The sequence below is a fragment of the Actinia tenebrosa genome, unplaced genomic scaffold, assembly GCF_029948245.1.
Source record: "Actinia tenebrosa isolate PJP-AT-01 unplaced genomic scaffold, QUT_ActTen_1.0 PGA_scaffold7__59_contigs__length_16204524, whole genome shotgun sequence".
In the NCBI taxonomy this organism is placed as follows: Eukaryota; Metazoa; Cnidaria; class Anthozoa; order Actiniaria; family Actiniidae; genus Actinia; species Actinia tenebrosa.
In genome coordinates this window covers 2666871-2689343 of record NW_028292584.1, presented here as the reverse complement: position 1 = coordinate 2689343, position 22473 = coordinate 2666871, and the positions used below count along the sequence as shown (strand labels likewise).

The 22473-nt window shown below is 37.4% G+C and overlaps 1 protein-coding gene and 1 long non-coding RNA gene across 3 annotated transcripts; both read right to left on the bottom strand.

Annotated features, from left to right (window-relative positions):
* Window positions 1-10070: 10070 nt before the first annotated feature.
* On the bottom strand, window positions 10071-11741 carry LOC148905349 (uncharacterized). The gene has a single exon (XM_089039767.1). It carries the CDS (start codon window positions 11552-11554, stop codon window positions 10436-10438), a length of 1119 nt encoding a protein of 372 aa, XP_088895893.1. The 5' UTR covers window positions 11555-11741; the 3' UTR covers window positions 10071-10435.
* Window positions 11742-12296: 555 nt separating this feature from the next.
* Window positions 12297-20054, bottom strand: LOC148905348 (uncharacterized). 2 transcript variants are annotated; one of them, XR_016121652.1, is made up of 7 exons: window positions 19935-20054; window positions 19023-19613; window positions 18215-18290; window positions 17812-17885; window positions 17209-17314; window positions 15790-16031; window positions 12297-12661 (listed from the first exon to the last, which is right to left on the bottom strand). It is a non-coding gene; the product is annotated as an uncharacterized LOC148905348 (long non-coding RNA). The 2 variants fall into 2 exon arrangements; XR_016121651.1 differs by having other exon boundaries at window positions 15790-17314.
* Window positions 20055-22473: the final 2419 nt, after the last annotated feature.

The following is a 22473-nucleotide window of genomic DNA, read 5'->3' as shown; positions in this document are numbered from 1 at the left end:
CTTCTTCGGGGGAGGTTAATGCTTTGGTTGATAACCTCATCCGTCTTATCCAAGAAGCTGAACGTCTTATACATCACTACGTGGTCGTAAAGGAATGCCTTGCCGGAGCTGTATTCCATGCCGGCGCTACGGGCCAGCTCTTCACTGTATACCGTTTCGTATTGTAACTCTAAGTTGGTAATAGAGTATGGGTGAACGGCTCCACTAATTGCGGTGGACATCTCTCCAAGGATGTTGGTCGTATCGGCCAAGGTTACTTCGAACTGTAACTCACTTAACTGCCTCGGGTAATACGCGCCATGACTCGTAATCACTTCGAAGTCCAACGGGATGATATACTTACTACCATAGGCCGTCTTTATTCGCTTCGCATCTGCTACTGCGGTTTCTCCGCTGGAGTCCGTGGGCTGTGTCTTAACAGGCGTGCGGACTTTACGCAGGATAAGACTACCAATTCCTTGTTCTATCCTTTGCGCGCGGTCGAAGGCTGTCAACCATAGGTCCTTATAGGTGGTATACAGATCGTACCTATTTAGATCCAAAAGTGATTCCCCGGCAAACTTGATTCTCATCTTAGAGACGAGGTTACGGCCGACGTTATTGACGCAACACCTTTCATCCGTAGTGCTTGGCTGCACCGCTAGGTCAAACCTTAGCGCCAGGGTTCCAGGAACTAAGACTAGGTTATCCGTTAGGCGGGGTACGCCTACGTACAGGGTTTCCCCAGGTCTAGCGCTGCTGGGGGTGAATGTGACACGGTGAAAGGTGCGTTCTGCTTTCAGTCCGCCAACCTGCTTAGGTAATACGTTGGGGTTTAACTTTGAGCTTATCATATATAATGGAAGTAGAAGGAACGGATTTTGACCCCACCACCGAAGAAGGTCAAGTCGATATCAATGATGAAGAATATGAAACCCTGCTTCCTGATGAGGATGTAGACCCCCGAGGCCTCCTTGACAAGCTAAGACGCAGATATGGCGGCAGGGCCCGCGATGCTCTGCGCTCTTTAAGAGATAAATTCAAATCTAAGAATCCCCACGAACCCATCCCGGAGTATCTGCAAATGGAAGACTTGGACGTAAGAACTGAAATGTTAAGAGAAGTAATCGACAACGTAAGGCAGCGATATCCTAGCGCAAATTTGACTCTTTTAGAGTTCGGAGTAGGAAATAAAGGTCAAATCCAAGTTCGATACGCAGGTAGAGAAAAATGGTACAACTTTTATCAAAGAAAGGAGTCTACCCTACTTAACAATGGCCTTTCGAAAGAAATAACGACAGCGTTGGGAAATCCTAACATAACGCTATTGTCTACCTTGAGTAAAGAGGAAACTATGAGGCTCCGGGGGGAATACCTTAAAAGCGTCAAAATGCCAGGCGTTAAAGCAAGCCTCGAGTCTATGAACGCATTACTTAATGAGCAAGAAGGAAAACTCCAACAATTAGAACCCGCTGAAGAGGAACTTCCACCAAATAGTGACGACTTAGAAAAGGTAAGAGTCAAAAAGGAAATGATTCTAAAGGAAGTGCAGGAAAAAAAGGCAATCATCGATGACCTTACGCGACAACTCGAGGAATCGACTAAGGAGGGGGGTGGTATCAATAGTCGATTCGAAGCCGTCCAGGAGGAAAACCAAGCATTGCAGGGGCGCATAGAAGAATTGGAAGACGAATTCATGAAACAAAGTAGGTTGACCACTGAAAGTCATACCATCGAAATTGCAGACTTTAAAGCTAGGCTTTCTAAGCTGTTGGAAGAAAAAAGCGCCGCAAGGAATCAGCTAAAGATTGCTTTGAATGAATCGGCGGGAAAAGACGCAGAACTACAGCGCTTGGGAAAAGAATTAATAGAGTCCGTTGACAGAGAAAGGCAAGTAATGGCGGACAAGGCAGTGGCAGAGGAACGAATACGACAACTTCAACAGGCCATCGAGGACTTGGAGAGGCAAATAGAGCGGCAGCAGGAAATAAGCGATAGCCAAAACCGCTCTGAAGAGGAAAGGGAGGCTGCCCAAAGGGAAGTAGAAACCCTTCAGGAAAGGGTCGTGGAATTACAGACGCAAAAGGAAAACCTGGAAAAGGAGTTGGGGCTTACCACCAAGGAAAAGGTAAAAAGAGCCCTTTTGAAGTATGGCGTTCCGCTGGCATTTGCGGTCGCTATTTCAAGCGTAGTAGGAGTTATCCTATCCGCGCTTAAGGCTACAGGCGCGGGCGTAAAGAAATTAGGCAATGGACTAACGGACTTGGGAAAAAAGATGGCGGCCGGCTTGCCTGGGCTGCTGGGTTCGGTTGTTTCCTTGGCACTTAGGGCTGGTGGAGAACTGTTGAAGTTCGTGGGGAATAACATTTGGATCTTGGTTGTCGCTATTGGGGTGGTACTCCTGAAGAAGCTAGGTCGATGAAGGGACCTTGGATTTCCTGTCCTTAGAATTGCTGCGCTCTTTCCGCGTCCTTGATTGAGGATGATGAAAGATAGTATTTGCGCCGCCCTGATAATTTGGGGCTAGCGGCAGCACGCTCATAGTGGAAATGGGTTTATGACTCCAAACCGCATCGATAATATTGCTACCCACGCCAATGCTGTTTATCCTTGCGCTGCCCGGCGTCGACCCATCGTTGCTACCGTCATCAGGAAATATTTGTAACTTAGCATATTTACAATTAATTACCATATGAAACGTGACCGGCGTCAGATCTTCTCCGCTAAATTTGTTTGGCTCCATCGAAAAGTGGGTCGCTCTTCTGCTGTTCGGGGAAGTTCGATAGGGGGGCAAAGGCTCGTCATTCTCATCGACAAGCCTAAACCCCACATTCGCGCTCATTCCCGTGTTAATGCTAATGGTGCAAATGACTAACGCAGGACCTCCAACTTCAACCCACATTCCCATATCAAACCACTCATGCCTTGCGTACTCCTTTACGTCTAAGTAGTGAACGTAATGCGTTTCACTTAAATGCGGATTCATATAATTTAAGAATCACAGATTCTCACAGGCTTAACACTGTAAGAGTGCTGATGGTCGCGTGATTATAAGGTCGATCTCTTTGATCTTCTATGCTATTTATGCACGCCGACGCCGTGTCATCTACGCGTATTTGCAACTTTACCTTCCCATGGCAATCAGCAACCATGTGAAAAGTCCAAACCGAGAGATTTTCGGTGCTGGTGTCGGGCGGCTCTACCGAGAAATGTGTAGGCTCTCTGTTGTTTGTCTTCGCGCGCATGGGCTGTAATACTCCATTGTCGTCGCAGAAACGAAATCCTACGTTTGCATCACTCGCCGTACCAATGCAAATACTGCATATTATCAGCTTCTTTCCCGAGTAGTTCAAATTCACGGACATGCCCGTGACATCAACCCAAGATGCCTGGTTGTATTTTTTCTCGCCTGTGTAAGTCGTATAAACACAATCTACTCCAGCTACGTAGGGGTTGTTCATCGCCATATATAATAGCTCAGACCAACACCCGCGGCTGCTAAGCCGGCTTTTAGTAAGTTATGGTCGTATTCCTCGGGTATCGTAGGCATAACATGGGCCTTCTTTGATGGTTTCTTAACTACGGGTAGCTTCGCTTCGTGTGACTTTTTTGGCTTCTCTACGAAGTGAGGAATGTTCCTAAGAGTGTCAGAGTTCACGTCGTTCACCCCAAACTTCATATCCTTAGTAGCTCGCTGCAGCTTGTTGTTATAACCCACAACGGAATTGGTGTTAATAACTAAATTACTTGGCATTAACCAACAACCAGGCGACAAAGCGTAATCCAGTCGCACTTTAGACTGCTGCACCGCTAATTGATATCTCTGCACCGACTTGGATATGTTGTTCTCTATTATTGCAGACTCAAATAAAGTTAGGAATTCTTGTTGCGTTTCCTGTGAAGCGCCTTGGGATCCAACAATGGGGTTGCGGGTATTTACCTGCGCTCCCAGGATGCAGTACACGAATGCTTCAATGCTACGGTTAATCCTGGCTAGGTTCCTTAAACCTTTTCCTTTCATTAACACGAACGGATCCCAAGTGCCGGGGTAGTTTGTTTGAATTCTAGTAATTAATGAATTATTACCCTTATCGCCGCCCATATCACCGAACTCTAACTCATTACTTGGGTATTCCTGATGTCCGTAGTCAGCCGGCTTCTCACCATTGGCACCCCAAACGTAAACTATACCCAGCCCATGCGTCTTACCCTCTTTGTAACGAAAGTCTCTTTGCTGTGGTTTGAACTCATTAATTAACCTTTCCAGGGCTGCGGCGTCATATCGGTTATTCATTGGATTAAATGCCTTATCTCCCGGTAGGGGTACGTTAAGCTCCTTCAACAACCTCCTTACCGTAAAGGCAACGTGAAACCGCATAAATGAAATGTGGAACATGTCCGCGGCAACACCACAACCTTTAGTGGCAGCCCAAATAGCAAAGTTTAACTGCTGTGACCAATACCGCATGTTGGGTCCTGCTAACCATTCCCTGACCTCTTTACCTGACGTATGCTTCAACATCGTCTCTTTAAAGATATTCCTTACTACTACGTTAAATGATTGCTTACCCACTAAAATCTCTAGATGCGTTACCAATTTTTCGAAGTTGTTTACACCACCTTCAGCATCGTAAAATGGGTAATCTTCCGTGGTTAATAATAGATTCCTTGGAAAATTAGGTGCTTTATAAACGGGCTTATGAACGGGTGTTTTTGGGTGTAATTTTTCCAATCCCTCTTCCAAATCCTTATTGCTGTAAACTAAGTCATTATACTCTTTGAAGTAAATCCCGTCAGATCTGCTTTCAAACTTCGAGGTTACTGCTTTGGGATACAATTTCTTAAATGCTTCCCAATTCCAGTGGCTGTTATGTGGTTGCTCCTCTATGTTATTTCCAAAAGCGTCGTACATTAGTATATAATGGATGTTATACCATCAGCACCTCCACTTTATCCTGATTTACCTAGGGAGGGACCTAACGAATTAAACGCTGAAAACTTTCGCCTGAATAAAGCGAACTTAATCCTGGCTTACTTGGAAGGGCAAACAAAACACTATGAAAAAGTTAGGAAGAAATACGTCAGAGCCCGGAGTACGCTACATAAGATTGCGATAACTTCAGGATCCATATCTGTTGTGTTAACGGGTTCTGGCGTTGCTACTTCGCTTACCGGGCCGGGAATAATTGTTGGAGTTCCTTTGGCCGGCGTTGGGGCAGCTTGTGGTATTATTTCTGCTGTTGCTACGGGTATTATGAAACAGTTGTCAAGCAAAATATCCAAGCATGACACTACAATAGCTCTGTCAAGGGCTAAAGTAAATACTATCACTGACCTTGTCTCAAAGGCTTTGCGTGACAGAAAGATAGACGACGTAGAATTCTCGCTTATTCTGACCGAAGAAGACAAATACGAGAAATTAAAGTCGGACATAAGGAATAAAAAAACAGTCGTAAAAGATCTTTCCGAGGAATCTCGCAAAAAGATCTACCAGGAGGCAAAAGAAGAGCTTCAAAGAAAGCTTGCTCAGTAAACATCTGCTTTGAAAAGAGCGTGACGGGATTCTATTTACATATTGAACGTCAGTCTAGAAATTACGCGTAATATAAATTCAGTGAATTATTACGCGTAATATAAATTCAGTGAATTATTACGCGTAATACGAATTATTTGGCGAATTATTACGCGTAATATGAATTATTTGGCGAATTATTACGCGTAATATGAATCATTTAGCGAATTATTACGCGTAATATAAATTATTTGCATAACCTTATTTGGCAAATTATTACGCGTAATATAAATTCATCGTATGAATTACGCGTAATATGTTATTGTCGCCTCGGAATCCATCCTAACAGGGGGTGGCTGGGGTCTATTTCATAAAATATTTCGTAAATTACGTCAGGATAATAAGGAATATCCTTATCCAGCCGACAAAACATCCACTCGGCTCTGCTCATATCAGAAACCTCGGGAATAGACTTACCGGTAATTTCAGACAAAAGATAGGGAATAGCTTTGTAATATTTCCCTAGTTTTAATTTTTTCAGCGTTTTCCGTAGACTTTGCGGGGTTGGCTCTTCTAAGTGGTTTATAATTCTTTCCATTACTTCGTCGTCTAAATATACCGGCCGATGACCTTGAATGTGACTCATCCAGTCTCTGAAGTATTTTATTCTTTTGTATGGGGTCTTCTTACGGCCTCCATTAGCGTAATACTGCTCTTTGGTAGCATTTGGTACGGCATTACGAATATTCTTACCACATTCGTAACACTGTGCTGACGTGTCGTCTTCTATTTGCATTTTCTTGTCACAACAAATATACTTATTTGGTTTAGTAGACACAAACTTGGGTTTCAAGCACTTTACACAGAAATCATAAACAAACTCTTTACATTCTTCGCACTCCATATATAGACTAACATATTTGCGCTGTTGCCCCCAACCACACTTGGAGTGGGGATTGTCCGTAGGTGGATTTTTGACACGGGTCTTGCCCGTGTTGAGATTGCGCTGGAACCCCCATTCCCTATACTACTAAAGGGTGATTATAATAAGAGACCAAAAAGAACTTGATGCAAGAAGCTAGATCTAGGAGATAAAGGGTTAGAAGTTCTCTACATTTATCTCATTCGGCAGGTGAGGGTGAGTAGGACAACAGAGAGCTTGATAGAGTGAACCAAATTCCTGAAGATGAATGGGTGAGACATATGGTACTCTATGGTAAACTCATCAAGCTACTAGTCTAATTAGTATTTGTGCTGCAATAAGACAGAAGACGAAAAATGGGAATATTGTATCCCACCCCGATGAAGAGAAAACAAACACTCAAGATGAATGAATGACACATCCACAAGCCTGTCAACCAAGAAACTTGTAAAAGAGTTTCTTAAATATACAAACAACAAAAATAAATGAGGGCAACTACACTGTATCTTTAGGTACTGATGGGTTTCATCAGAAGTTTTTCATTTCTTTTAAATCTTATTGGAGAGTCATTTGATCTTTCAAATTGACCCACTATGAATCCTTGTAATCACAAAAGTATTTCATTTGGACAATTGAGGCTGCTGGTAAAATGTTTTTAGATTTTCATTAGTAAATTTAAAAAAACTGTACACATTAAAGTATTTTTAAAAAGTATTGGTAAAAATAAAGCTAATATATATTTTAAGCCATTAATCAAAAGTTAACATCGTAGAACATTGCTCACTTAATTAAGTAAGACATGAAAGACATTTTTGTTATTACAAGCATTTGGCACCCTTCGTTAACCTTGTGATTGTATGTCAGTTATCTGTTACTCATCATATATTATTAATTGTATTTCACCTAAGAGTAACTTACTAATAGTTAAAAGCTGATACTATGAAAAAGACCACTGTGTGCATAGAATCATTCATTAAGATGATTCAGCTTTTTCCTTACTTTAATTCAGAGGAAAGAAGTGTTTTTTCTCTTGAACTACTGACTGCATTAATAAGTAGGTAAATCCAGTATGATGAGAATGAAGAGTCTGGTCAGTATCTATACAGACATTATATTAGAACCTCTCAGTTATATTAGGATGATATCTTATATGTATTGATTACTCACCTGTATCATGTGTTGATTGAATTTAGAAGTACACCAGAGGTAAGTATTTTGCTGTAGGCAGGTGCTAGTATATGAGAGTTGAGTATGATGTCAATGATTACAACAGTGAATTCAATCCATAGGTGGTTTGGTAATCTACAAACAAAGCATGCTGCAACATGTATTGTGACCTCGTGCAAAGTATTCTCTTTCTTCTTTGGAAAGGACATCTATTGATAATAGGAAATTTATCTGATTCGATTTAATTATTGAATGCCAGAATCCCAACAACTTTCAGTGTTCCAAAATCCTTACCTAATATATTATCATTAATACAACATTGCACCATCATTGTCTTACAAGAATTTAACTCTCACAAGAAACTGTTGTTTTAAGAGTGCAACAAGTGAAATACCACTGACTATCAGCTCGAATGGCATTAGTGTGCAATTGTAATTATACAGGTCTGTTATTATGGTGTTGGTCATGTGTTGTGTATTTTATCTTGACACATTAATCATGACACATAACATTTGACTTTTAAAAACTTGTGCACTTTATTTGTTGCTTATCTGTAATATTTAGCTCTCCTATACTATACTTACATTTAGAATCTTGGCTGTTGTTTTACTTTAAGACATTGTCTCAATCAAAATGACTACAAAGCAAGTATTTTAAGATTATTTTGATTTTCGATTAATTGCATTTTATTGTGAACGGTTAAAATTAAAGGAATTTATTAATATTTATTCCATTATTATTAATCCCTATTCTATAAAAATTCCATTCCAATCAATGGTAAAATTTCACAACAAATTCCAACAATTTGAAATAACCTTGTTGCAGGTAAAAGTTTAAAATTAGTAAATCAAACCGCCCTTTGGCGAACTCAGAGATTCAGAGATTGGGCTCCCTCTGTCCTTATGCTTGTTGACATTCAAAGGTTTCAAAGTATATCACTCGATTTCATATTTTAAATGCTCATTTTAGCTGGTAAGATGATTAGTCATCCTTTTATTTTTCTTTTAACACCTACTTTGTTTAGTTTTTTGTTATTCTGTTTAGTTTGGAAGCGAACTCTGTGATGAATTGGAAAAACGTTGCGTTATGTGTTACTACTTATCTTGACCTTCAAGGGTCATCACGGCGCTTACAATCGATTTAGATTCACATGAAACACTTTATTTACACTGTCAACTAAGCGAATATTTTATAGAAATTCATTTAGAAATACTATTTCTTTTGACTTCATTCAAGTCTGTAAATTACTAGTTATTTATTGGAGCGAATTTGCGTTAGTCTCGAGCGACATCTATTGAGTAGTTTAGTTTTTTGTTACTACGCTTTGCGGTTAAGTTTGGCGTGACCGAAGTTTTGTCACGTAGTTTTGACGTCTATACTATGATGTTACCAGGGGCAACGTTTCAAGGTTGCCGCGTCATGTGTCCAAAAGGCGGGAAACCCATAAGCGTGCCGACATCTTGTGAGGTATCCACGACTTCGAGAGCTACTGTCTATTTTCTTGATTTTAGAATACTTATAAGTATTTCGGTGCCCACAATATGATTCAACTTAAAGTTTTTTATAACATTTCATTTCAAGAAGACCGATGCGAAATAATGTCCATCGAAGAATCACAACTTTCATCATTTGAAGATCTAATGAAAGCCGTGAGAGCTAAAATTGCCTGTTTGGAATTCATTCCTGACACAGAGCTCAGGATAAAATACAGGGACGACGAGCAGACATTTGTAAACCTGCGTGCTGGAGATACACTTTGTGATGCTTTACGATGTGCTAGTATCGTGACAGTCGAAAAAAAGAAAGCAGAACTTGCTTTACTTGAAACGGATTACCAGAATAAATTTAGATCGTATAAAGCAGTCGAAGATTCATTTGCAAAGAGGATTGAAGGAGATATCATTTCCACAGACCCTGATTTATATATAGTAAATGGAGTTAAAAACTGGGCACTCCTAAATCAACATGTAGCTCTTTTACAGAAAAAGTGTAGTGGAAAACTACCTCCAAGAAATTGTGTGAGCCAGCTGTTGAGAGATGCCATTCGTGAACACGAAATGAAAATGAAGAAAAAGTCTGACACGTGTGTCAATCCTAAGAAGAGAATTTTAGAAGAAGATTATGCAATTCGCTTCCCTAAACGCAATTATACATGTACCAACACTTCTACTAGTACAATGACCACCGCTTTCAACTCTGGGTCCAGTCAAGCACTGACTGAAGAAAGCGATTTCAAGCTTGCCGTTTCACTCCAAAATCAGTTCAACAAGGACAAGGACTAGTTGCCAAAACATTAGTCAAATGCATGATATGAGTCAATAGTCATGCACTTTAAAAACAATGAGACTCGTTCGTTTCAACAATTATTTTGATTTCATTTTAATAATAAATTAGAATACGTTTACAATTTATTTATATTGTTGCAATTATACAAATTATGTAAACTGATCTAACAACTCAGATGAATATTCACAAACTTTGTATAGTATTCAAAGTAAGGAGCTTTATTCCCTTTGTTGTGTTTTGAAATTAAAAGTATTTGTACTTTAAAGCTCTATATGCCGAAAATCATGAAATTAAAATTCATTGTACAGACTGAGTGACTTGGACTGACTAATAAACTGCGCTGCTCGGCTATTAACTGTATGATACGGAGTACTATCTCGCCTTTTACAATCACAAATAGGATAGAAAATAATTGAAACAAATACGGCAATTTATTTGCTATTCCTTATGTAAATATAATCATGGTAATATGAAATTTACATTGATCGCTTTCAAGATGCCGGTGTCGCGACAATGCTTTTATTGGTGGTTCTCTTCAAAAACCACTCTAAATCACTACAATGAATTTCCTATACGTCTAAATAATTTGTACATCTGTAAAAATTGTACATGTCCCCAGATGTAACCTGTTTGAACGCTTCAATCGCAGCAAGTTCAATGTTATAGGCCACTACATCCTGTAAATCATAATTCATGACAGTTCTCATTTTATTGAATACAAGTTCTACAGGATTAAAATCTGGGGAATAAGTTGGTGTATATACAAGCTCGATATTGCGATCATCAAGCCATTCTTGTAAAATATCGCCGCCAGCATTGTGATGAAATGGGCAATTATCCATTACAATTACATCACCGACTTCTAGAGCAGGTCTTCCTGTGTCAATGTTAGCTGCTTTGCCAGCCTGATCAAAAAAATCGAGAAAAATCAAAGTATCCGATGGGCCATGGACGGTGTTCATATATTCTATGCCATTTAAACCGGCCAATAGATTTACAGTAATGTTTGGAGATTGATGATAGCGCATTAATTCTACACACCTCTCCCCAACCGGCGAGTGCCCATACAAACGCTTCCCATGCGACGCTGTTTTCAGTCCACATTCATCAAAGAATTTTAGTTTGAATGGGTCTTTATTATAAAGGTAATCAATAAACATTTGAGTATACGCGATGTTTTCAACGGTGAATCTTTCCTGTGCTATAGTAGAGACTTTTTTGCGGGAATACTGTTTGCCTGACAGCATGCGCTCTTTCAATGCGCGGGAAATTGCCGAGTGAGACGTTCCGTTAGGAATGTTACCAAATTCCTCAAGCTTTTCGTGGATTTCTTTTAGGGAACAGGTAGGTCTCTCGTTCTTTAACACTTCGACAAGCTCCAAATCTCTTTGAGTCAAACTTGAAGGATTTCCTCCTCCGATGTTTTTCTTTGTTTCAATTGTACCGTCGTTGTACAAACGCTTCCAAATGTTCTTGACTGTATCACGGCTTACTTTGAATGTATTCGCAACGTCAGAAAAATGTCCAGGAAAATAACCAGTCACTGGGTCGCCTCCATTTCGGACTATTTCATCAATAATTGATCTTCTGATATCATAACTCAGTGATTGACCTTTTATAAAAGTTCTTCCTTTAGTATTTATCCTATACATGATACGCGACGATACGCAACAATGACACGGCAACATTGAAACGTTGCCCCTGGTAACATCATAGTATAGACGTCAAAACTACGTGACAAAACTTCGGTCACGCCAAACTTAACTGCAAAGCGTAGTATTTTGTTTAGCTTGGAAGCGAACTCTGTGATGAATTGGAAAAACATTGCATTATGTGTTACTACTTATCTTGACCTTCAAGGGTCATCACGGCGCTTACAATCGATTTAGATTCACATGAAACACTTTATTTACACTGTCAACTAAGCGAATATTTTATAAAAATTCATTTAAAAATACTATTTCTTTTGACTTCATTCAAGTCTGTAAATTACTAATTATGTATTGGAGCGAATTTGCGTTAGTCTCGAGCGACATCTATCAAGTAGATTTGTACCTTCGCAGTTAGATACAAGAACATTGCTTTGGCTGTTTGTGATGTGCGACAATCAATCTACTTTTAATTCAGAACGGCTTATTTGGATGACAAAACTAGCCGAACTTACTTCAAGACTCCATGACTCTCGTTTTGAAATCAAATGAAAAGGTCTTTCTCCGATGCATCCGGCTCTACCTACAAGTCTTCTGAGAGGATCAAAATATGTTGACGATTGTACATAAAAGTTTCTGTTTACTTTATCCCATCAGCAAAAAAAGGGTTTGACTCATTAGAATTTTAGTTTTAGGCGTAAATCGTATTGTTTTACTTCAAGTTGCATCTTTCCTTGATTCTTTTGATATAAATAATCCGAAGATAAAACTAAGTGCGGGTTAAAAACTGGACAAATAATTATTATTCTTGCCGAGGATTTTAAGTGACAGGAGTTGATGGACTATTAGGAGGAACTGTCAAGTGCATTGAGAAAGTTGCAGCCAGGATTCGTTGTTATTTTAATTAGATTATTTATCTGATAGGTGCATTGTTCGAATGAATGTTCATTTGAATATTTTATTCCAAAGCTTTCACACTACATGTGCATCTTTAGGGCTAAAGTATATTAATGAGTACCAGATATTACAAAAAACATCTTAGACTTTTATGTGCATTGTTGTCTTCATTGGTAATCATGTACTTTATGACCAGCCAGGGATCGGTTATCTGCTGGCCAATCTGCATCATTTTTTTGATCAATTAAGCTGTAGAAGCGAAAAGGTTTTATTTTCTAAGCGATTTTATCTAGATTTTTATATTTAGAGTTAGGTGGATGCATTGACATTTTTTGAGTGTGATCATGAACAATTTTCTTTTTTCCTAATTTATGGTTAACTGTCAAGGAAGACTTGAATACTTCCTGTGATAACCCCTAACACTACATTCGTGAGAGATAAAGGGATGGTTACAGAGGAACACCTCACATATCATATAATTTTAATTAGAATTACTTTGGAATTTGAAAATATTCAAAGCAATTGCTGTATAATAATAAGACTTTACTGGGTAATGAAGTCATACAAAAGTTGCTTTTTTGAAATTTCTGTTTTTGGATCGTTTAACTCTCCAGTTCAGGTTATTCTTGTGACGTATATCAGAGTGATTCCATTTAACCATTCAAAGACAATCTAATGCTCCATGCCATGAACCTCTGGCTTGGGAGAATAAGCAATCACTTTCATATATTAATAAATAAATGAAATCATGAATTTGAATATCAGACTTCTAAGATAACCATGCCCCACTACCCATAGGTTTTACTGCACAACAGTGATGTATATCTTAGAGTGATGTGATCAATAGACTTAAGGCGGTATTCAGACATCCATAAAGTGTATGTGATTATCAAGACTGGTTTGCGAAGACTAAAATAACGAAGTTTCTAGGCTACTAACTTGTGAAAAATGAGCTGGTCCATCCCGAAAAGGAAACTACCACCATGTAATTTAATAGGAACAACTAAGCTCTAAGGTGTTGACTTGATTCATGAACTAAGTCTATAATTCATTCATATTTATTCAGTATGTGCTAGGGGACTGGACCTATAATTCATTCAGTATCTGCTAGGGGACTGGACCTATAATTCATTCAGTATCTGCTAGGGGACTGGACCTATAATTCATTCAGTATCTCCTAGGTTACCAGACTGATAGTTCATTCAATATCTCCTAGGTTACTAGACCGATAATTAATTCAGTATCTCTTAGGTTGCTACGATTAATTCAGTTGACCATGTTTATAATGTGCCTTTTGCAGTTAACAGTCATGTGCGAGTTTGTGAACAACCCCCAAAATACTTCATGTCTAAATATCCATAACGCGTAAGGCTCACAGAGAATTTATGAAAGCTTTTTGATCGCAGCAATAGCAATAAAATAATTTTGTTACTTATGACTGTTGACTACAAAAGGCTTGTGTTATACTAGACCTAGTACTTATCCATTCATAACTATTGGTACTTGAGAGGGGACTTTGTAATTTTATGATTATTTTATCAGAGTAGATTTTATATTCAATAAGAAAATATAGAATTATGAGAGTGAAATGAAATAATGCAAAATTGTTTCAGTTTGGGGAAATGTTGCATCAAAAAATTCCTGGAGTCATATGAAATCTACTCTCTCAAATCTTACACGAACCGAGCTATTATTGGCTGTTACATGTATAATCTAGGTGGTTAATGGTTATATTTTCTTTCATATGAAAAAAGGTTTATTTTGTTAACTAACGAAAAGAGCCTACAGTTTATTCCAAGTTAATTGTTTCATTTGGTCACTAGCCTCTGCATGTTGTTCTTGTTTTTATCTGTTGTTTATTTCCTAAGATCAGTTTTTTCACCAGCAAAAGAACTTCATGATAGAAGTGATGAGCCATACATAAATAGTAAAATCTGAAATATTTTCAATGTCTATATTTGCATTTCCAAATCATAAGCAACTTCATGTATCACTGACAATCAACTGTATCCAATTTGAACAAAAAATAAGTTTTCAATTTGCTTCAAATATTTTAAATATCATATATTTAATTTCAAAATGGTTTGGTTTTTGACAGCTTGTGCATATGATACTAGTGCTTTGGACATAATTCTTCATAGTAAAACAACTTTCAGTTTTACTTCTTATCAATAGTTTCATTTCATTCACATGTAATTGTTTCTGGATTGTGAGGTATGGTGTTTCAATGCCATTCTGTGATAGCTCACCTTGTCCTCTATTCATTTATTTCACATTTGCCTTGTTTGGCTTGGATTTATTTTCTTGCACTTTTTGAGTATGATTTCAGTATCTTACACAGATTGGAAAATATTTTAAAGATTTAATACTGTCTCCATAGAATGTAGGAATATTCAATCATAAGATTTTTTGATGGATGTAAACAAACACATCAGTTTAATTGATACATGTTTTGTAGTTGCTTTTTGCCATAGAAATGCTTTATCCCATTTTTTTGGAAAAAGGAAATATATTTCTTTCCATTGAGATATTTTGATTAGTTTCAGATAACCCTTGAAATATTTTGTCTTCAAAAATATTTAATTTGAATTTTTTTGTCAAAATTCTTTATTGAATAAATAACACATTTTGTTAAGACCTCAGTTTCATAAAAAGTATAGAATTTGCAAGTACATTTTCATTTTATATCAATGATGCATTAATTATTTGTGTTATTAATTTGTTGTATTTTTGTTTGAGAACAGTTTGCTTTTAAATTCAATGTGTAGTCCATAAATTATTCATACCCCTCCCCCCATGGAGGAATTTTTTAAAACACCCCTTTCCCCCAGAAATTCCAATTTTCTTAGATACAATTTCTGTAATTTTGTTCTTTCTCTGACCCCCCACCCCTCAGAAATTCCAAATTCCTCTGTTGGGAGGGGAGAGGAGGGGGTGGATAATTTCAGATGCTACACAATCAGTCAAATAGTTTTTTTTTCTTAATTTGTTCTTATTAGTTGTTTTTGATCCTCATTTGCTTTCTTGTTTTGATTATCTATAGGTTTAATTTTTTTGTGTTTTTATATTCTGAAATATTTTAAAGTAACTTTTAGTTTATAAAGAAACTGAGGTCTTATTTTGCTGGTGAAAAAACTTATTAAATTACAATCCTATGATAGAACCTTGTAGATCAGTCTAGCCGAACATCATTCACGCAAGATTAGGTCACCTAGAAATGATTCAACTCCTAGTCTTCCCAGCTTGATAATCTACTTGTATGAAAGTCTGAATGGTGTCTTATGCAAGTCTATTGAGCACACCGCCTCTAAGTTATCACTGCTGTACACACCCATGAATAGTACGATATGATTATCTTTGCTCCCAATTGCACTAACCTTCACATTGACTGGCATCCATGCCATCAGCGCACTCCCATGAAATCTGCAGAGAGCCATCACCTGGTATCCTTGCCGACAACCTTCACCTTCAGAGCAGTCATCTGATCATGGCCTCAAGGTTAGACTCTGCCGAGAATCAGCAATATTGTACCACCTTTTATGGTTTCCTGGCCTGGTGGGGCAGCTTCTGTTAGGTGCTGGTAGGACCTCGTGGGAGGTATCAAGTGTATTTCATTTTTCTGGTGTATAAATAATAAGTGATAGTAATATTAGATATAGGAGAGTGTGTCTGACTAGCAGAGGGTTCTCAGTAAAGTTGGAAAAAGAAATTAAAATGGCCACCCACATAAAAATTAATCAGACAAAGTTTTGAAAAAAAAGAAAGAAAATTGAAATGGAACAGCAAATATAAATTTGCTGGTGTTTTACGTTTCGGTTTGATCTTCTTTACTGAGAATCCATTTACTAGCTGCTGTGGAAAACCTTTCTTTTCTATTGTTCACACTTATTTCAATTCAAATTTGAGAATATACACACTCTCCTACAGTATATCTAATATTAGTGGCTAGAGGACTGGCAGAGATGATTATTTTTAACTAGACCTGGGTAATCACTTGGCTATTTGATTATGCTATGAAATTGTAATTTGTTAACTTAATGTTTTTTTTAGTCTCTTTTTGAATCATCAAGTTTGGATATTTTTCAAGTATAAAGGTATTGAGAAATTATTGGAATAGCTTAATTAGCATTGAGATTTTCATAAGAAAACTTAATTGTTTTTAGTTAATCTAATGAAAAGTAAATGAAAACCTAAAACATGCATTGTGGATAGCTAGCTATCAGGTCCACGATTATTATTTGGTTCAAATATATGAAACTATTATTTGCCAGTCCTCTAGCCAGATATCTTTTCATTTACCCTATTTCATAATGACCTCACATGTAAAAGAAATATGGTGGAATTGAGTGAAGCAGAATCAATAAACTTTGAAGTAAGCTTAGTAAACAAAATAATTTTTGTCTTTTCTTAGTGAGATTAGCAGTTTGTTTTGATTGGTGATGTCATTATGAAGTAGGGTCATTTTTTTATGGGATTGTTTTTTCGATTTCTCTTTTTCTTCTTCTGTTGTCTCCTCTTTTCACTCTTCGTTTTTTTTTTCTTTGTTATCAGGGCTCGAAATAGAAAAACAATACAACATCTTGTAATGTTTTGCAAAAAATTAATTTAGGCCAAAAATATCTCTATTTTCATTTTTCATATGACACATGAAAATAAGTTTTCAGTCGTCAGTAAGATTTGACCTGCATCTGCATGCTACTATTTCGAGCCCTGTCATTTCCCTTCTTTTTTTTTTTTCTTTTCTTTTTTTCTTTTCTTTTCTTTTTTATAATACTAATATAGATATCTTGATAAACTTTTTGATTGTTGATGTTTCAGGAGTCCTCTTTTTCTTGTTATCATAGAAGGTGCTTCTTGATGTCTTCTTGTTTCATTACTGTGCACATAACAGGTTTGTGTTTTCTGAAAGTACAAAAACATCAATAATAAATAGTGTCCTGAAGCCATCAACTAAGCATTCCAAGGAATTTGTTACATGTCAGTCTTTGGTTGGTGAGGTGTTGGTTAGTGGTTTGTAAGGTGTCTATCGTTGGTTGGTGTGGTGTCAGTCAGTGGCTGGTAAGGTGTCAGTTGTTGATGTGGTGTCAGTCAGTGGTTGATATGGTGTCTGTCAGTTATTGATGTGGTGTCAGTCAGTGGTTGGTCAGGTGTCAGTCAGTGGTTGGTAAGGTGTCAGTTAGTGGTTGGTCAGGTGTCAGTCATTGGTTGGTCAGGTGTCAGTTATTGGTTGGTCAGGTGTCAGTCATTGGTTGGTCAGGTGTCAGTCAGTGGTTGGTAAGGTGTCAGTCAGTGGTTAATGTGGTGTCAGTCAGTGGTTGGTGAAGTATCAGTGTGGTTGGCGAGATGTCAGTAATGGCAGATATTATTATAGAATAACTAATATAAAACATGTAGCCTACCTTCTATCAGTTTGCACTGGTCATTTCGTTTCTTTGTGATTGTATAGTCAAATTTAGCTAGTTTTGTAGACAAGCTGTTGAACGAAAGCAAATATTGGTGAATAAAGTATCATCTTTATATTATTTAAAGCTGGTGAATGTAAATAGAGGTTATTTACCAGTGAGGAGGTGTGGTTAAGGAAAAACTATGCTTGCAGCCTTGAATGTGCAAGCTGAAGGCCATGTTTGGTTTTGAAAACAGCTCAGGACACAGATCTATTTTTGTAATTATTAGAATTTACTTTTCCACTTGTTTTTTAATATTTTTTCTTCCACTCCAACAGCCAATCAGAATGCACGATGTTTAGGATACTGGTTTTACTGAGGAGGGGGAGGGGGCAAAGACTATAATCTGATAACCTACCTTTTGGCTGGTTTGTCATTAGTGTCCATTTTTTGTTCGTTATTCCCTCATTATTATCACCTGATTGGTAGACAAGCTGTGGAATAAATGAATTAAAGCATGTGAGACTATATCCAATCAGGATACTACAACACAACTAGGCATGGACTGTAATGTACGAGGTATTTTCCATTTTCATCAATTCTTTTTATTCATTTTGAGGACCTGGGCCTGGTCTTATGCACCATTTTATCCACTGGATAAGGATTTATCTATGATTATTTTCTCTATTAGTTTCTCTACAGACACATTGGCAATTTTTTAAAAAACATTTTTTTAAAGATTCATTTCCAGGAGCTTGTTAAGAGTAAACTAAATTCCAATATCTTTTTAGGAACAAAAACTATTGACTGACATTCTTGTACCCAAAGCCTTCTCAGCTTTCTAACGAAAAATCGAATGCTCTGGTAACACACAAATGGACCGTTAATTTGATTGGTTAATTTTGTTTTTTTGCATAATCATCTGTATTTGTACTTTACTGTACTTTACCGTACACATCAGAGGGTATCGCTAAACTGCTCATTTTTTCAGGATGTTAATCGCAGACACATAAAAGCAATGAATAAATAATCTTGATTTCTTTTGAAGAAAAAAACAGTTCGGATTTCTACCAGAAGTCAGAATAAGTGGAGTGTGCGCATATCTGCTGACCTAGAATCTGGGTCTTCCTGTTACCAGAGCCTTCGATTTTTCGGTGAGAAGGGTGTGGGTATGAGAATGATTGACACATTACTGATTGCCCTCAGTTGATGTTAAAAATACATACCTAATGCACCCCAGCACATCCGAACATCCGGTACGGTAAGTTTATAGTATGTCATTTGGTAGCAGCTGCATGGGTAAAATGACGTAGGATGTCACTGCACTGTGGCTTTACCCAGAGTATTACAACTCATCTGGTAATGTTGGTAATACCTCAATCGCTTTCATTAGTTCATCATATAGGTTTTATGTATTTCCAGGTTTGGTTTTCCAAAGAGAAACCAATGTATTGATCACTATGGTAACTCTATTGTTGTCATTATTTAATTGTTCCTCCTAGTTAATTAGTCCTCTCCTTGTTTGGATAGAGGTAGAGAATTGTGTTTTGTTTGTCAACATGTCTATTGTCTTGTTTCAGGCTTGTATCAACTGATATTTTGTTTCTTCTAACACAATCAGTATCAGGTAGAGTAATGTGGACTTGTGCTTCATGTCCAAGTATAATGCCATGGGTTACGCTGACGGATATTTTGTTTCTTCTCATCTTCTAACACAATCAGTATCAGGTAGAGTGATATGGACTTGTGCTTCGTGACCAGGTGTAATTCCACGGTTTATACTGACTAATATTTCAGTGTTATCCACATATTGATAACTGCAAAGGAAAATTAATCATTAATGCCTATAATTATTAATAATGTTTGAATTAGGGGCAAAGCCTGCATTGGGGGGGAGGGGGTGGTTGGCTTTTGTACAACAAATTTGTGCAACTAAAACGCATTAAAATGTTTTCGAACTAGAAGCTAAAAAGTGTTTTAAAAAGTCTCCGTTGTCTAATTATGTGTTCCAAGGATAAATAAAACGAAGCTGAGCCCTAAATACGAGAACTCAAAGCGAAGACATGTTTTTAGTCACATGTTCCAGAACTTTCGTGATAAAACACTGAAAAACACGGTAAAAATAAAACAATTCTTACCAGTCATTGCTGTTGTATATTCTTTGCTATTTTAGGATGAATATTACTCCAATAAAACTGATTTCCCTATAAAATTCAGCTTAAATATCGAAGACATTTTCTTGAGCAAGAAACGTGTTCCTTAAGGTGTGAATATGCAAATATGAACAGGAACGAGATAGACTGGGAACTGGACTACACCCGCGAGTCTCCGCGGGAAGAATTCTTTTGTATCTTTTTCAATTTTCCTTTTTATTCTCCCAGATTTTACTAATTTGTATTTTTTTCTTTCGTTTAAATTTTTAGGTTTTAACTTATAATTTTTCTTCATAAATTCTGGACTTTTCGTCTTTTTTCAGTGCATGATGTTTGAAGATTACGAAGCATACATAACACAAAGGAAAGTAAGCAATCTTTTCTTTTCTCATTCCTTTCTAATATGCATTGCTTTTACTTGTTGCGCATTCTTTTCTCATCACATGCGCTCTTTCCTAGTGATGCACATTCATTCCTAGTAATGCACATTCATTCCTAGTGATGCTCACTCATTCCTACTAATGCGCATTCATTCCTAGTGATGCACATTCATTTCTAGTGATGCGCATTCATTACTAGTCATGCACATTCATTCCTAATGATGCGCATTCATTCCTAGCGATGCGTATTCATTACTGGTCATGCACATTCATTCCTAGCGATGCGCATTCATTCCTAGCGATGCGCATTCATTCCTGATGATGCAAATTCATTCCTAGTGATGCACATTCATTCCCAGTGATGCGCATTCATTCCTAGCGATGCGCATTTATTACTAGTCATGCGCATTCATTACTAGTGATGCACATTCATTCCTAGTGATGTGCATTCATTCCTAACGATGCTCATTAAGTCTTAGCGATGCGCATTCATTCCTAGCGATGCGCATTCATTCCTAGCGATGCGCTTTCATTACTAGTCATGCGCATTCATTCCTGGCAATGCGCACTCATTCTTAGATATGCGCATTCTATTCTAGTGATGCGCATTCAATCCTAGTGATGCACTTTCTTTACTAGTGATGCGCATTGACTCCTAGGGATGCACATTCTATCCTAGCGATACAAATTCAGTCCTAATGATTGATCATGTGTTGATGATTGATGAAGTGTTGAATTTGTTGTGTGTTGATCATTGATGAGGTTTTTTTTATTGTTGATGCGTTGATGCTGATGATGTGTGCATGGTTGATGATGTGCTGATGATTGATGATGTGTTGATGATTGATGATATAATAATGATTGATGATATGATAATGATCTCTTGATGGTTGATGAGGTGTCGATAATTGATTATGTGTCAATGACTGATGGGTCAATGATTGATGATGTATCGATGATTGATGATGTATCAATGATTGATGATGTGTCGATGATTGATGATGTGTTGATGATTGATGATCTGTATGATTGATGATGTGTTGATGATTGATAATGTGTATGATTGATGATGTGTCGATGATTGATAATGTGTCTGATTGATGATGTGTCGATCATTGATAATGTGTATGATTGATGATGTGTCGATGATTGATAATCTGTCTGATTGATGTGTGGATGATTGATGTGTATGATTGATGATGTGTCGATGATTGAAAGTGTGTATGATTGATGATGTGTCGATAATTGATAATGTGTCTGATTTATGATGTGTTGATGATTGATGATGTGTCGATGATTGATGTGTCAATGATTGATGACGTAACGATGATTGGTGTGTCGATGATTGATAATGTGTCTGATTGATGATGTGTCGATGATTGATGATGTGTTGATGATTGATGATGTATCGATGATTGATGATGTGTCGATGATTGATAATGTGTCTGATTGATGATGTGTCGATGATTGATGATGTATCGATGATTGATGATGTGTCGATGATTGATAATGTGTCTGATTTATGATGTGTCGATGATTGATAATGTGTCGATGATTGATAATGTGTATGATTGATGATGTGTCGATAATTGATAATGTGTCTGATTGATGATGTGTCGATGATTGATGATGTATCGATGATTGATGTGTCGATGATCGATAATGTGTCTGATTGATAATGTGTCGATGATTGATCATGTGTCGATAATTGATAATGTGTCTGATTGATGATGTGTCGATAATTGATGTGTCTGATTCATGATGTGTCGATGATCGATAATGTGTCTGATTGATGATGTGTCGATGATTGATGTGTCGATGATTGATGATGTGTCGATGATTGATGATGTGTAGATGATTGATGATGTGTCGATGATTGATGATGTGTCGATGATTGATGATGTGTCGATGATTGATGTGTTGATGATTGATCTGTTGATGATTGATAATGGGTTGATTGATGATGTGTCGAGGATTGATAATGTGTTGATGATGTGTTGATGATTGATCTGTTGATGATTGATAATGGGTTGATGATTGATGATGTGTCGATGATTGATAATGTGTTGATGATTGATGATGTGTTGATGATTGATCGTGTGTCGATGATTGATCATGTGTGGATGATTGATAATGTGTCGATG

What these genes read in the sequence shown, in the direction of transcription:
- LOC148905349 (XM_089039767.1), bottom strand. Translation starts at nt 11,554, where the DNA reads ATGTTGCCGTGTCATTGTTGCGTATCGTCGCGTATCATGTATAGGATA.